General features: G+C 47.9%; 1 protein-coding gene across 1 annotated transcript in view; it reads left to right on the forward strand.

Annotated features, from left to right (window-relative positions):
* LOC125941570 (uncharacterized) overlaps positions 1-15,595 on the forward strand; it is a 60,290-nt gene that overhangs the window by 31,341 nt on the left and 13,354 nt on the right. Inside the window, exons 5-6 of the mRNA XM_049659097.1 lie at positions 5,072-5,251; positions 6,380-6,736. Coding sequence (XP_049515054.1) covers positions 5,072-5,251; positions 6,380-6,736 — 537 coding nt within the window. The remainder of the gene's footprint in view (positions 1-5,071; positions 5,252-6,379; positions 6,737-15,595) is intronic.

A 15,595-nucleotide genomic window follows, 5' to 3' on the forward strand; every position in this document is an offset into this window, starting at 1 on the left:
CAATGACGTTTCTGGTATGAGGCTCCCGTTGAGGTGTACCTCGATTTTTCGTGTTGGGTCTGTGGGGACTGTGTGGTTACCCCGGCCTCGCCAGACTCGTATGAGTTCAGATTTCTCGGGCGAGCATTGTAGTCCCCGTTGGCTGACGTATTCTTGGATGAGGTCAGCTGCAGTTTGCAGCCGTTCTTCTTTTTCAATAAGGGACCCTGTTGTGGTCCAGAGTGTTATGTCGTCTGCGTAGAAGGCGTGGCGGAGGCCTTCTACGTCCTGCAGTTTTCTTGCGAGGCCGATCATGGCGACATTGAAGAGCGTGGGTGAGATGACTGCTCCTTGTGGTGTGCCCTTGTTGGGAGGGTGGTATACTGCAGTCTGGATCTCCCCAATCTTCAGCTCTGCCGTGCGGTGGCTTAGGAAGCTCTGAACGTACTTGTACGTTCGCTCACCGCAGTTGGTGTTGGCGAGCCCTTCTAGGATTCCTTGGTGGCTGACGTTGTCGAAAGCTCCTTTGATGTCGATTGCTAGGAGGGCATGTTCGCCGCTGCGGGGAACGTTGCTGAGGACTTCTTCCTTGATTTGCAGTAAAACGTCTTGTGTGGACAAGCCTCCGCGGAAACCAAACATGGTGTCTGGCAGGTGCTTGTTGTCTTCTAAGTGTCCCTGTAGTCTCTTGTGTATGATGTTCTCGTACACCTTGCCGAGGCAGGATGTGAGCGAGATTGGTCTCAGATTTTAAATTGCCAATTTCTTCCCCGGTTTGGGTATCATGATTATGCGTGCGTGTTTCCACATCGCCGGCACCGTACCTTGTTCCCAGTGTTGGTTGAGAAAGGCCGTGAGCGCGGAGATGGACTTGTCGCTAAGGTTTCTGATCATGGCGTTCGTGATACGGTCCGTGCCCGCCGCTGTGTTACGGGTGGTGGCTGCGATGGCCGCTCTCACCTCGTTTTCTGTGATGGGTTCGTCCAAAAGTGGGTTGGGTTGTCCCATGTATGGTGTTGTACATGGTTGCGTGGGAGCTGGATCTCCATAGCACTTGTTCTTGATGGCGTCGATGAGGTCTTGTTGGCTGCCTGGGTAGGTGTGTAGTAGCCGCTCCAGGGCCTTGTGCCCCTCTCCTTTGGTTTTGGTGGGGTCCAGGATGGCTTTGAGTATGTGCCACGTTTTGGCGGTACCCAGGGTGCCACCGAAGGAGTCGCAGAATCGATACCAGTTCGCCGAGGCGAGTTGCATGGCATATTCTTCTGCTTCCGCTGTTATTTGTGCTATGCGTGTCTTCAGTTTCCTGTTGTACTTCTGTGTTTTCCAACGGCGGGTGAGACCTCGTTTGGCGTCCCACAGGTGTAGTAGGTGGGGATCCACTTCTGGGGTCTCTTCCGTTCTGGCGATTTCCTTTGTATGGTGTTGTTTCTGTCGACGGAGGTTGTCGCACCAGTCTTCCGGGTTCGTGATTGTGTCTGTGTCCTGTTCTTGGGCTTCCCTAATTTTTCGCCAGTCAGTGATTTTGGCTGTGCCGATCTGCCTGCGTAGGCGTCCGGTTTGTAGCGTTGTGTTCAGTATGTAGTGATCGCTGCCTAAGTTTTCGAGTGTGTTGAGCCATTCGGCTCGCGTGGTTTGTGTGATGAAGGTGAGGTCGGGAGTGGTGTCGCGTGTTACGCTGTTCCCTTCCCTCGTCGGAGTGTTCGGGTCTGTGATCAGTGTGAGGTGATTCTGTTCCATTAGTGTTTCTAGCTGGAGACCCTTCCAGTCCTGCCTCTGATACCCCCATAGCGTGTTCTGAGCGTTGAAATCGCCCATGATTACCAGAGGGCGATCTTTGGCAAGGCGGAGAGTGTCCCTGAAGAGTTTGTCAATGTTTGCCCGCCTTTGGCTGGGGGGGCAGTAGACGTTTAGAACAAAGGCACTCTTTGTCTGATTGCCTTTGTACACGAATTCTAGGAGTACATGTTGTACGTCTACGTCGTGTATAGATGTGTGTTGTATAGTTGTTATGTTTTTGTCCACGAGTGTGGCTACCTTCCATTTGTCGTCTTGACTTGCGTGGTATTCCTCGTAGCCATGTAGTGTTGGTCGGGTACCGGGCTCTTGTAGGGCTATGACCCCTGGCGGCTTTGAGGATTGAGCGATCAATTGTGTCAGTAGCCCTTTTTTCCTTCGGTACCCACGGCAGTTCCATTGCCAAATTTCTAAGTTTTCTTTGACTTGCTTGTGTGGTCTAGGCATTGTTGGGTGTTGTGGTCGGTGATGTTATGGTCGGTGATGGGTGTTGGTGTCAGTTATGTCCTGCCGCAGGTGTGACTTTGCAGAGGTTCTGTCGTAGTGTTTTTCGCAGTTTTATGGAGTGAAGCTGGCCCTTAAGCTTGCTGTCTACAGCGGCTTCCATGTGCTTGATTGCTGCCTCTGTGCGTTGTAGGGCAGTCTGTGTTATTTGTTCCATCTGGGCGCGTGTAGCATCCATGAAGGCTTGCATCTGGGTTTGAATGGCATCGACATGAAACCCAGGCACCATGGCCCATCAGCCCACCACCACGGAAACTATGGAAATTGCATCGGAGAGTCACCCGACACACCTGCCTGACGAGGCCCTGCACGGGCCGTCTGCGGTTCTCTCTGAGCAGCTCCACCATCAAGAATCCCAGTGGCAAACGGTCGTTTCCCTTCATCGGAAACGCCGCCTGCAAAAACAACAAACCCCGGGTAAGCAGGACCCAGTCGGGCAAACCGCGGCATCGAAAACCCAGGCGTCAGCCACCGACGCGAAACCCAGTTCGCCAGCTACCTGCGAGGAGCGTGGAGCCCGAACACCCATTTCTGAAGACGCGACTGCAAGGAGCAGGCCTCGCCGACGCGCGCCTCCGCTCCCGCGCACCGACATGAAAATCATCATCCGCCCGGCCCCGGGCCTCATACTTCGAAAACTACAGACCCATCAAGTGGCCAGGGCTCGGCATGATGTTGCAACATGGTTTGATGCCGAACCCTCCTTACAATTCGACTCACTTTCAATTACTCATCTAAGTTATATTTCCTCTCTTCACTCTTGGTCAACTGTGAGGACCTTCTTCTATGACGATCAGACAAGCACGCCTTTCTATAGAGTGGTCAGGTTAGACCAGAGTACAAAAAGCATTGAGGATCTTTATGACTTAAGGTTCGCTTGTCTGGCTGGCTACGCCATGGGCCTCACGCATTTCAATGGCTAGTTTTACCAAATTGCTCTTACTATACATACCTTTAGACCCACGGCGGTAGGCTAAGTGGCTATGACGTCAGGCTGCTGATCGCGCGAGGTCGTGTACTGTGCTTTGGGTGCATGTTGCAGACCCTCAGGTTGTCAAAATTAACCAAAGGCACCCACTATGGCATCCCTTATGAATAGTGGTACACGTTTTCGGTATTCCTTTTTCTTCAAGTTCCGCCTGTGTTTATCGGTTTTATCTCTGTTGTTTTTTTTTTGTTTACTTAGAGCCGATGTTTTTCGTTGTGTAATTTCCATGTAAGAGAGAAATTGGTGTTTATCGGGGCTTGCGTTGTAAATCGACTGTATTATTACTGGAGAATATATAACGCACCTGATATGACATGACTTTATTGAACATATACCAAACACTCTGCAAAATAGTTAATGAACGAACGAGTGGTAACAACAAATGATACACGACGCTTTCTGGAACATGAAAGTAATGCATAATGTTGTTGGGCAAAATGGGCATGTACATAGCGAGAGATTTGTCAGCCATCGGAGCACGCTCTTTAAGGTTCACGAAGCGCAATCCAGAAAACACAAATTCTACGTTGGCGCTTGACACAGATATGGTAAGGAAATCAAGGGAAGCTTTTGCCTGGAGCTGCCATTCTATGCTGTGCGCTCGCCAGAAGCATCCAAGGCAAACTTCAGCAGAAACAACCACATACAGCGAATATTCTACAAATGCTTCACATAAAAAAAAATCTGTTTTTTTGTTTGAGCACCCCAGAATACTCTACTTTCGCAACAAGAAACGAAAAGAAAAATATATGCAGGAGAGTTAAGTGCTAACCGCGTATTAATGTGTTGCGGTGACACAAGAAATCGTGAATTGGAAGTGATAATTGCCCATCTTTCTTTCTTTCTATTTCTTAAGGACAGCTCGAATTGGGAGGTTCTCGGTTTTTACCGATTCTGAGAAAAACGCCTGAGGGTTAATTTACGGTGTTAATTAGTGTATAACGAAAACACTGAACCCTTCTCTGAACCCTGTGCAGTTTCGGGACGTTTAACCGAATAATATATATTAAATTATTTCTGCTTATATTTTCTCGGTATTTCATACAAGCACTTTTATTTAGTTTTTCCTTAATACCCTCAGCTCATTTCCGTACATAAACCTTTTTCACGCGTGCCTCGAACTGACTAGCACCATGCCTACGATAATCCAGTGCGTACGTACGTTTGCTTTCGGGTAAGAACTAGCGGGCGTTCTTTAACTGCGAATAGAATCCTTGGCGTTGTCAAACCAGTTCTGTTTCCGGCTGTATAGCTATCCCTCCAAACACGTGGCCCAATCGCGGAGATATTGGCATCTGTGGATGTTTAGCCGATCCCGAACGTAGTGCAGTCTCAAATGTAGTCCGTTCACCTGTGTATGGGCCACTGGGTGTGTTCCACTGACTGGTTGTGTGTGCCGCATTTCAATGAACCTCTTTGACGCTAACTTGGGTCAATGTGTACGTACCACTGGGTGTTCGCAGACTTCACGGCGGCGCCTCCAGAAGGCGCAGCATGTCCACACGGAAATCCCTGAGTGGAACGCTGCCGCAGTACACGCCTCGTAGATGACGTGTTTCGCCTATTCGCTTAATGGGATAATCATCGTATATTTGTTGTGCCCGAATATTGTTCCGTCTGTGACGGTCGGAATCATTGGGAGACAGAGATAAGAACGCATCCGATAAGCACATCAATAATCTCACGGGAACATCGACCGACTGATTATTTCGAGCTGGTTGATGCTCCTGTAGAATTGGAGTCTAAACGTTGCTGCTGTTTTAGGCTCGAGCCACCATGTTGGCCTTACATCTCTGATGCTTCCAGATCCTGGACCTGGAGGCATACAGATTCCTGCACTTTGCCGAAAACCAGCTCAAGGACGAACCCGAGTTTCTCGACAGGGCTGCCGATGTCGCCCGCGATGTATTGGAGATGCCTTCACTGCTCGACTCATGCACACAGCAAAACGAAGGAGGTGCCCGCTGCTGGATGGTGACTGAAGCGGTAACTCATTCTGTCACCTCAACCGCGTGGCCTACTCATTGCAGTGTATGTTAAGGTCACAGCACGGATGCTGATCAGAGTTTCCAGCTGCTAAGACACCAGATGACGTTCGACTCTTCGTTGTCTGGGCAGGTCGAAAATCAAAAGCATTTTCAAGTATAAAGCATATGTGAAGCAGGAGAGATTGCTACTGCACAAAAATTGGAGGACGCTTAAGCTTCGCCTTTAAGAGTGGAATGCTATAACGTTATCGGGCGCCGTTTGCATCGCATTTTTCTTTCAGTGGAAGCGCTTCACTGCACAACTGAACGTGGGAAAGCCAGCTTACAAAGGCCAAGCTTACACCCGTACCTTCAAAGTCGGCTTCAACATTAAACAGAAATGCATTGCTGGGAAGACGTTTTTCCAGGGGCAATATGAGGGGTCTTCTATTAAAATAAGAAGACCCTAGCACTTCTTTTATTATTTTATTAATTGTTTGCAAAAGCTCCGACGCGCGCACGTGTCCAAAACGCATTAGGCAGGCGAAGGCCCAATTCGCCCTGACGCGGATGCGAGCGCCATCTCTATATCATTTTCGCAAGTAAAGTACCCGAGCGGCGGCTGTAGGTCTGATAGAAATTCAGGGAAAGGGGTTTGTGTTTGAGTTTCCTCGTAACAGAATTATCTTTTCTCGTACATTCAAATTACAATACGACGCAAAATAGTGAACAATCCGACGCCGTATCCGACACCGAATGGTAAAGTCGTACTTCACCATTTTTTTGGCAGATTTCACTGAGAAATTCAATTTTTGTTCACCAAAACCTTGCACCACGTGGAGGGCCTGCACGGTCGGGGTGGTTGGGGATGATTTTCTTCGCCACGGACGCCGACATCGCACACCGACGCCGGATTTTCTGCGACACGGGGCCCTTAACGCTATCGCGTTAAAACAGGTTCCGGTTGCACAGGATTCACAAACAGGTAGCTTAGGGACAAGGGAAGCAGACAATGCGGAGAGATGTGCTTAAGCGACTGTTTATGTATGCGGACATACCTTGTATGAGCTCGAGTCGTGAAGCGAACAAGTTGATTTGTTTCGGGAAGACGCTCTTACTAACTTCATTTCCGTTGTGCCCTATGCAGGAAGAGCTGAACAAGTTCCTGAAGCCATTCGGCGTGGAATTCAACGAACTGCGCGAAGGCAGCCTGGACCTCATAATGACCCATAATGATCCCGTGGCTCCCTACGACCTCAAAGCTGTGCTTCTATGCTTGGCTACATTGTGGTTTCTGCACGAGCGCCGCTGTTTCTCCGGCGTCAGCCTAAACGTGTTAATGCTGGATCGCTTTCGCCCGGGGCAGTTCCTGCAGCACATCACGGTCGCCAAGTGGGTCGTCCCGGTCCACCTGATCGGCTTCGAGGAGCTCCGGTTCAGAATGTTCTCCATGCTTCGGGTACTCGACCAAACGGAGCTGTTGACGCACCTCACCCTCGACAGGGTAAGTTTTCAACGCGCGTATTTCCAGGAATCATCAGGAGAGTGTCGATAGTTTAGTCTTTTTTACATGGCAGTAAGGAGTGATGCGGCTGATAAGGGACCCACCGTGGTGGCTCAGTGGCTATGACGGTGTGGTGCTTAGCGAGATTTCGTTGCAAGGTTTGATTCCCAATCCTCTTTAGAATTTGATACTCAATTTCTCTTATTCTTTTAATTTTTATTTGCACTCTTCCTTCTTGGCCAGCTGTGAGGACGTTCTTCTATGACGATCAGAAAAGCAAGCCTTTCAGCCGAGTAGTAAGCTTAGACCAATGCCCAAAAAGTAGCAAGAATTTTTGCGACTTTGGGCTCCCTTGTCTGGTTGTCTACGCCATGGGCCTCGGGCATCTGAAGGGCCAGTCTTACCAAACCACTCATACTATACTTATCTTATGATCCACCGCGATAGGCTAAGTGGTTTCGGCGTCGTGTTGCCGATCGCTAGGTCGCGGGTTCATTTCCCGACCCTGGCATTTCGATGGTTGTATAACGCAAAAGCTTTCTTTTATCGTGCTTCGGGTGGACGTTCACTACCTTCAGGTTGTCAAAATTGTTACTCCTTTGAACCATTCTTTTACAGCGAAGCTGTATACCTCTCGTTGGTCGTAAAAATTCGCGGCCTAAACACAAAAGTCCAGGTTAACGTACTACATCTTTCATAACCCTGACTGTTTCCCCAATAGGGGCGCAGCTTTTTTCAATGTAATTTTCTGTCTGGCCATAAATAAATAATTAGCAGTTGAAGTACTTAAAGGAATATCATCTGTGCGGCTTATCCTTTATTGCTATAACAAAAAAGATAACTTGCAATATCGCGTTTTCTTAAGTTGCATTACTGAATGCGGTACCAAGGAGGTTTCGTCACTACTATATATATATCTATATATTGACACGTGCCCTATGTAGACACTAAGCAGACGTTGACGATATGTGCTTCATCGGACTTCGAGCAGTGGGACAGGGGAAATTCAAAGACGAAGAAGTCTTTGTTCTGGTGATTCGCCGTCTTGTGGAAATCGTAGTATCTGTGGCGGGCTGGCAGTCACCATTGGCAGAGGTAAACAGGGCCCGGACGAGTGACCTCCGACTGAAGCGATGCACAGGATTGGAGATGGGCTGGATGAACGGCTTCCAGGAGGAGTCCAGAGCATATATCAGGCGGGGTTGTGTACCCCGCATCTCCACCAATGTCTCTGTTCAACGCGAACACGAGACAACACGTTGAACAAGACGGCAGAACAGCCTATTAAGAATCACCAGAAGAAAGAGTTCTTGGTCTTCGAATTGCCCCTGTCCCACTACTCGGAGTCCGTTGAATCACATAGCGTCAACGTCGTCAAAGTGTTGACATAGAGCACGTGTCAATATATATATATATATATATATATATATATACACTTAGTGACGTCACCACGCTTTCATATATGAAAGAGAGACCCGACTAGCAACTCATTCAGTTCAATCTAAGACAACCATGGGTATACCACGGAATTAATTGACACCACAAGAACGGTCTGAATACAATGCTCCACCATTTGTGGTGTTTGATACAGCTTCGCTGGACATTCACGTTCGCAGGGCGGGATGGTGGCCGTTTTTTTTTCTGTTTCCAATTTCAACGCCCGAGAGAAATCGGTGTGTATCGGGGTTTGCGTGTTTCAGTCAAAGCAGTCGGTGTTTATCGTGAGAGGAAGTGCGTGGAAGCCGCGCTTTGTTTCCATACAGACGACGCGCTCATCGTTTTAGAAGGCATGTCGGCGGCGGCTGCTGTGAGTCGCGCCCACGCGTCACCCACGCGGTGGCATCACGCGCTTCCTCTCGCTATCTCCCGATTAGCGAGGCCGTCGCACCACACTTCGCACCATTTACAACTTGCCTCACGAGGCAGACTGTCTGCGCCAGCCAATATATCGCGAAATGAAAGCACGTGTAGAGCTGCGTCCAAATTTTGCATTAGGGAGTATCCTAATCGTCGGCGAATTTTTGTCATCACTCACTGCGCTCCGGGTTCGCTCTTGTCTTTCGCCGTGCTCGTCCGCTCGGTTGCGCCGACGCTCTCCGCAGGGACGGAAGCCTAAGAGCTGTGCTCTAACAGGCGCAGGTCACTGTATCATCATCATCATCGTCAGCCTATATTTATGTGGACTGCAGGACGAAGGCCTCTCCCTGCGATCTCGAATTACCCTTGTATTGCGCTAGCTGATTCCAACTTGCGCCTGCAAATTTCCTAAATTCATCAGCCCACCTAGTTTTCGGCCGTCCTCGACTGTGCTTCCCTTCTCTTGGTATCCATTCTGTAACTCTAAATGTCCACCGGTTATCCATCCTACGCATTACGTGGCCTGCCCAGCTCCACTTTTCCCGCTTGATGTCAGCTAGAATATCGGCTATCCCCGTTTGCTCTCTGATCCGCACCGCGCTCTTCCTGTCTCTTGACGCTAGTCCTAAGACTTTTCGTTCCATCGCTCTTTGTGCGGTCCTTAACTTGTTCTCGAGCTTCTTTGTTAACCTGCAAGTTTCTGCCACATATTTTAATTAGCACCGGTAGAATGCAATGATTGTACACTTTTCTTTTCAACGACAGTGGTAATCTCCCAGTCAGGACCAACCCGACCATGTTCGAATCCCTAATGAAGTTGTTTCTAGATGAGTATTTGGTATGAGTTTGTATCACTCTTGAAGTGTCAATACTCATTTAGAAACAACGCATAAAAACGCTGGACTTATGTGTAAGAAACCACATGCAGATTAGCCGCGTTTGTATCACTATTCAAGTGCCGATACTCGTCTAGAAACAACTTCATTACGGATGTGAACACGGTCACGTAGGTTGCGAGAAATGGCGAAGAATTATCTGGGATTATTGTGGGAAATCACATCTTTCCTCTCCCCCTGACTTGCAACATTTACGCCGCGAAGAGGCGTGGTTTCAGTAAATTGAGCTCATGCTCTCGGAGGTCACAAAAAAGTGGCTTTCTTATAAGAGACACAGAGGTGACACCATCGAAATACCACCATCTTAGGCACCTCGCGGCGCTACGTCAAAGCTGCATTACAGAGCGGCCGCTTGGATAGGTGGCTTCCATGTAAATATGTCGCAGCCAAGAAAAAAAAAAGCAGTGGGAACGGCACATCACACAGAAAAAAATGACGAACACTTTCTTACAAGAGGCCAAAAAAGCCTTTTTGTAATGAATGAACAACCCGGCACTGGTGGCTGCATTTCGATGCGGGCAAAATGAAAAAAAAAACCATTCGTGCACTTAGATGGTGCAGGTCAATGAAGCCCAGGTGCTGAAAATTAATCCGTAGCCCTCCAATGCCGCGTGCCGCATAATGAGCTTGTGGTTTTTGTATACGTAAGGCTTCAGGATTAAGTTTTATCAGTAATGAAGCTGAGAGAAAGTACAAAATAAGCAATGAAACGCTGCAAAATAAAACGGTAAGTTGCATCCCTCACAAAAAATTCTAGTAACGTTCTATTAAATTTTTTTAGACAAATGTTACTAAAACCTACAAACGGTCTATTGAAAGTTATAAAACCGTTTTTAAACTTCCTAAATACTTCATACCAACATCCTGTCGACTACTGGCCACCGATATTCAATTAAAATTTTATATACGAACTTCCTTGAAACGATGAATGAACATCCTTCAAACATTAAAAGCTGGGCATCTTTTTACTTCTTAGAAACATCCTGGTAACTTTTTCCTACTTTTTGCTGTTCGCCCTAGAAACATCCTTGTAACTTTTTTCCAACTTTCTGTTGCTTGACCTAGAAACATCCTAGTAACTTTTTTCCTACTTTTTGCTGTTCGCCCTAGAAACATCCTTGTAACTTTTTTTAACTTTCTATTGCTTGCTCTAGAAACATTCTTGTAACTTTTTTCCAACTTTCTGTTGCTCGTCCTACAAACATCCTCGGTGACATTTTATCCCCCTTTTCCAGCATTTTAAAAAATTGTCTGGTAGTGTTCTGATGCAACCTTGAACATATAAAAGTATGTACCTTTTTGTGAAACACACCAATCTTTTCAAACACTGGTGTTTATTTTCCAATTCGTTCATACATGTCCTCAGAAGCCACAAGCAAGCAGTGACTATAATGTGGTCTTGATATCTCCCGTGTTCTTGATATCCCTCTTGCTGCAAGCCTAAAGGAGGAAAAATGCAATAATAGTTAGCCTTGTGAATTGTATCTGGACGAGATAGCATGATGCAGTCATCCACAAGAATTTGACTTCAAATGACCCACAATCAAAATGAAGATTTCAACTGACTGCTTTGCCATACATACTTAGAATGGCATTCACACCTGTGGGGTGCAAAGCTTCTTTTTGGGCGACGTCCTTGTGCGTATTGGAACGCCACCCAAAAAGTTACTGAAGCATTGGTGAAGCAGAACTGCTGCACATAATATGCATGTGCTACATGTAGGAATCGTATACTTGTGTAAAGTACCCGTAAATCAGTTGCAGTAAAGATACGCAAAGTTTTTATAAAGGCTTCAGCGAGATATGCCGCACTCAATAAATGCGATCACATGTGTAAAGCACTTTTTGCCTAAACCATGTCTTTAGGTGGTAGAAAACATTTTTATAGACCCTCCAGTGCGCATTATTCACGAGTTTGAAAACTCAATTTGCTAAAACCACAACAAATTATTATATTAAAAAGTGACTATTTCAATATTCCCACCAAGTGCAGGGCAGCTTGAGCATGAAGCAAGCTTCCTTGTGACATCTCAGTAAATCCGAGGTAGTTAGCATGTGGTACCACAAACCACAGATGCACACATGTTCTGGGCAGTAGTCAGCACTGTTAGCATGTCACCGGAAGCTTGTGTATTAGGCAGCTGACAAGTAATATGAAAGGTAAAAAGGATTGTTTGCATTTCAGATAAGTGACAGAAAAGAACAAGCTTTATCCAATGTCAACTGGAGAAGGGCAGAGACACGCTGAAAAAAAATGCCAATGTAAAGGCGAATGCTCAGCGTTCAGCCGCACTGTCGTGGCTTGCAACTACTGCAATGTGCGGATTGTTGCGATTTAGCAGTTTGCGTTACCACCTCAAATTTCTCTAAAATACAAAGGAGACCAGCTTCCTGCTTGAAGCCAACCTGCACTTCGGGTGCATATTAAACTTGTAGCATTAAAAGGATATTGGTTTGTTATATGCTTGAGGAATTACCTTCTCATACTGTGGCTAGTGATTCAGCAGCTACCTAATAAAGAAGAAAATCTTGCTGTTTGTATGCTAATTTTAGGAGATGAAGTATGGTATGCAATACATAAGTGTGACCGATTAGAGGGAACAATATAGGCACACAGGCAATAGTGTGAGAAGTGAGCTACACATCTCGAGGCCTCATGCTTCTCAAGAATTATATTTACAAGGCAATCTGACTAGATTAATATACAGTCTGTACAGAGTATATCATGCAGTTACGCAAGTCAGAATTATATTTAGCTCAGAGGAGGCTAGTTAAAGGAAAGTTCATTAAACTGAGGGCCCTCCAGATGACCAGAAGTGAAGTGGAAGTGATTTGCCACTAGAAATCATGAAAATGACACACACAGTAAAATGATTGCATATTACAGAAACATATTGCTACGGCATGAGCCGGGCAAGGAGAAGAGGAGGAAGACGTTAGCTGGCGCAGCCTCAGGACGCCATATTTACTTCAGCATCAACCTCGTCCTTTAAATAAAGCCGGTTCAACATTAACCGTAACAGTTTTGTGGTGGAAGTGCTGGGTATTTCGACCAAGACGACGGAGCTGCTGCAGCAAGTGCCACGCCGAAGCCGACGCCTCGCTCGACTGCCTCCGACACCGCTTGAGATCCCGATGTCCCATAGCGGCGACCAACAGCCTTCTCTGGCGGCTCCAGTGCGAACAACCGACACCTGGATGCATCAGATGGAACCCCGCCCTTTCTCAGGAAAACTCGGAGAGGACGTGGAGGAATGGCTCACCCACTACAAGTGTGTGAGCAAGTACAACGGCTGGAACTCCACGGCTCAGCTCGACAATGTCGGTCTGTTCCTCACAGACACGGCGCTAGTGTGGTTCGAGAACCATGAAGATTCCTTCACAACGTGGGACAGCTTCGTTATTGACCTCACAGAATGCTTTGGAGATTCCACGACGAAAAGGAAGCGGGCGGAGCAGACATTGCTTCAGCGCGCTCAAGTCCCAGGTGAGACCTGTACTACGTACATAGAGGCGATCCTGAAGCTTTGCAAAACGGTCAATCCTCGAATGTCCGAAGAGGACAAAGTTGGACATCTTCTCAAAGGCATAGCCGAGGACGTTTATAATTATTTAATCGGAAAGGAGAGTCTCACCTCGGTCGTCGACCTCATCAAGCATTGCCGCACATTTGAGGCCTTGAAGCTGCGCCGTATCACGCCAAAGTTCGGCAGGTTAGCGAATGTCACAACGGTGGCAAGCGTTGACGATAACGACAAGTGCAATTTTCAATTTGACCTTGTGGCAACTATAAGGCAAATTGTCCGCGAAGAACTTGAACGACACCCCACAGGGGCGAATGTCGAACAGCTTCGTTGCGCTTGCAACCAACCTCAAGAGCATGCATCTGCTGTGTCGGCATTGTCTGCCATGCCAGGCGTTGCAGACTGTCGAGTCGATCAGCTGCGACAGCATCGACGTTCCTCTCCCGACGACATGACGCACGATCAGCGCACTCGTCGAGCTACCACCACGAATCGGCATTCGGCAGATCGCGTTTATTATTCGCAACGTCCCAGGGTTGACCCCGAGGCTTACAACGTCGGTCGAGCATCGCCTGTGTGTTACAGCTGTGGCGCCTCAGGACACATTGCTCGTTTTTGTCGCCGGCGCCGACAGACAACAACATATGGCCCACCACCAGCTTGGCCTAATTTTGAACAAGTCAGTTATGACGACCGCTGGCCGACAGACCCTGATACTGCAAACACCACAGGCGCGCCACCCCGGAATACCTTCCGTCAATATAATAGACGTAGTGGCTCGCCAGCTTCAGACCGCAGCCTGACGCCCCCAACCAGTCGCCAACGCCGTTCACCGTCACCACGTCGACGTGCTACGTCACCACCGCCGTCGGGAAACTAGCCGGCGCGGCCGATGGAGGTAAGGTCGCCGGACAGTCTGCGTCTCTGCGAAATCCTCCTGTGCCTATTATGATGGTGAAGAACAAAGTGCGTGTGTTAATTGATAGTATACCTGCAACAGCATTAGTGGATACTGGTGCTACCGTTTCCGTCATGAGTGTGACTTTCAAAGAGAGGCTGGGTCGGAAAGTTATGTTCCCGTGGAGTGAAGGTGTGACGTTTCGTGGTGTCAGTGGAGAGTGCCTTATTCCCCTTGGTATTTGTGTTGCAAGTGTTTTATTCGGAGGAGAAGATCTTAAAACCGAATTTCTCGTGCTACCGCGGTGCACTCATGATGTTATTCTCGGGATTGACTTTCTTCAGGATTGTGGTGCTTCCGTTAACTGTGGCACAGGCGAAATTACCTTGAATAGCGCGCTTCTCGCCACCCTTGCCGACACATCTTTACCCGAGAAAAACTATTGTGTTGTTTCGAACGATTTGCTGCTACCCCCTTGGTCGCTGTCACGTGTCCCTGTCAATGTCGCTGCTGCCGACCTTTCATCGTTTGACGCGCAAGTCCAGCCACTTACGTCGAGCTGCGTAAAGAAAGATGTACTTGTGCCACGCTCTGTCGTGAGAGTAGTGAATGGCGCCTCAAATTTGTGGGCTTTCAATTGTTCTTGCGTCCCTGCTGTTCTCCCGCGTGATATGAAGCTCGCTGAATTTGACGAGATTACGTACAGCTCCATTACGGTTCTAAGCGAGGAGGAGCAGTCTCATACTAGCGATCTCCGAAGCACTTCTGAAGAACAGATCCTACGGATGATCAACAAGGGCGCTTCCCTCACATGAGCGCCACGCTCTCGAACAAGTATTGTGGGCACATCTTTCTGTGTTCGATTTCACACAAGGCGACAAGCAGTCTTCACTCCCGCGTTCTCGTGCCCGCCACAGAATTGACACCGGATCTGCGCACCCCATTCGGCAAAAGCCTTACCGCGTTTCTTCCGCAGAGAGGACAGTTATCGCTGAACAGGTGAAAGACATGCTACAGAAAAGTGTTGTTCAAGAGTCCTCTAGTCCGTGGGCAGCACCAGTAATCTTAGTAAAGAAGAAGGATGGATCGTGGCGGTTCTGCGTTGATTACAGGAAACTGAACGCGGTCACCAAAAAGGACGTGTATCCGCTTCCTAGAATTGATGATGTCATTGATTGTTTACATTCCGCTGCCTACTTTTCATCACTGGATTTACGATCAGGGTATTGGCAGATACCCATGCACCCAGACGATAAGGAAAAACGGCCTTCGTGACACCAGACGGTCTCTATGAATTTAACGTTATGCCTGTTCGGCCTTTGCAACGCGCCAGCAACATTCGAACGATTTATGGACACTATCCTCCGAGGACTTAAATGGGAAATTTGTTTGTGCTACCTCGATGATGTGGTGATTTTTGGCAGCACTTTGAGTGAGCATAACAGCCGTCTCAGACTTGTTCTGGATTGTGTCGAAAAAGCTGGCTTGATCCTGAATTCCAAGAAATGTCGTTTCGGGGAAACTGAGACGTTAGTACTTGGGCATCTGGTCGACAAGAACGGCGTGAGGCCAGATCCACGGAAAATTGAGGCTGTCAGCTCCTTCGAAGCACCGAAGTCGGTGCGGGAGTTGAGGAGTTTCTTGGGCCTGTGTTCATATTTTCGTCGCTTCGTCCCAAGATTCG

Source organism: Dermacentor silvarum, chromosome 11, assembly GCF_013339745.2.
Source record: "Dermacentor silvarum isolate Dsil-2018 chromosome 11, BIME_Dsil_1.4, whole genome shotgun sequence".
Lineage (NCBI taxonomy): Eukaryota > Metazoa > Arthropoda > Arachnida > Ixodida > Ixodidae > Dermacentor > Dermacentor silvarum.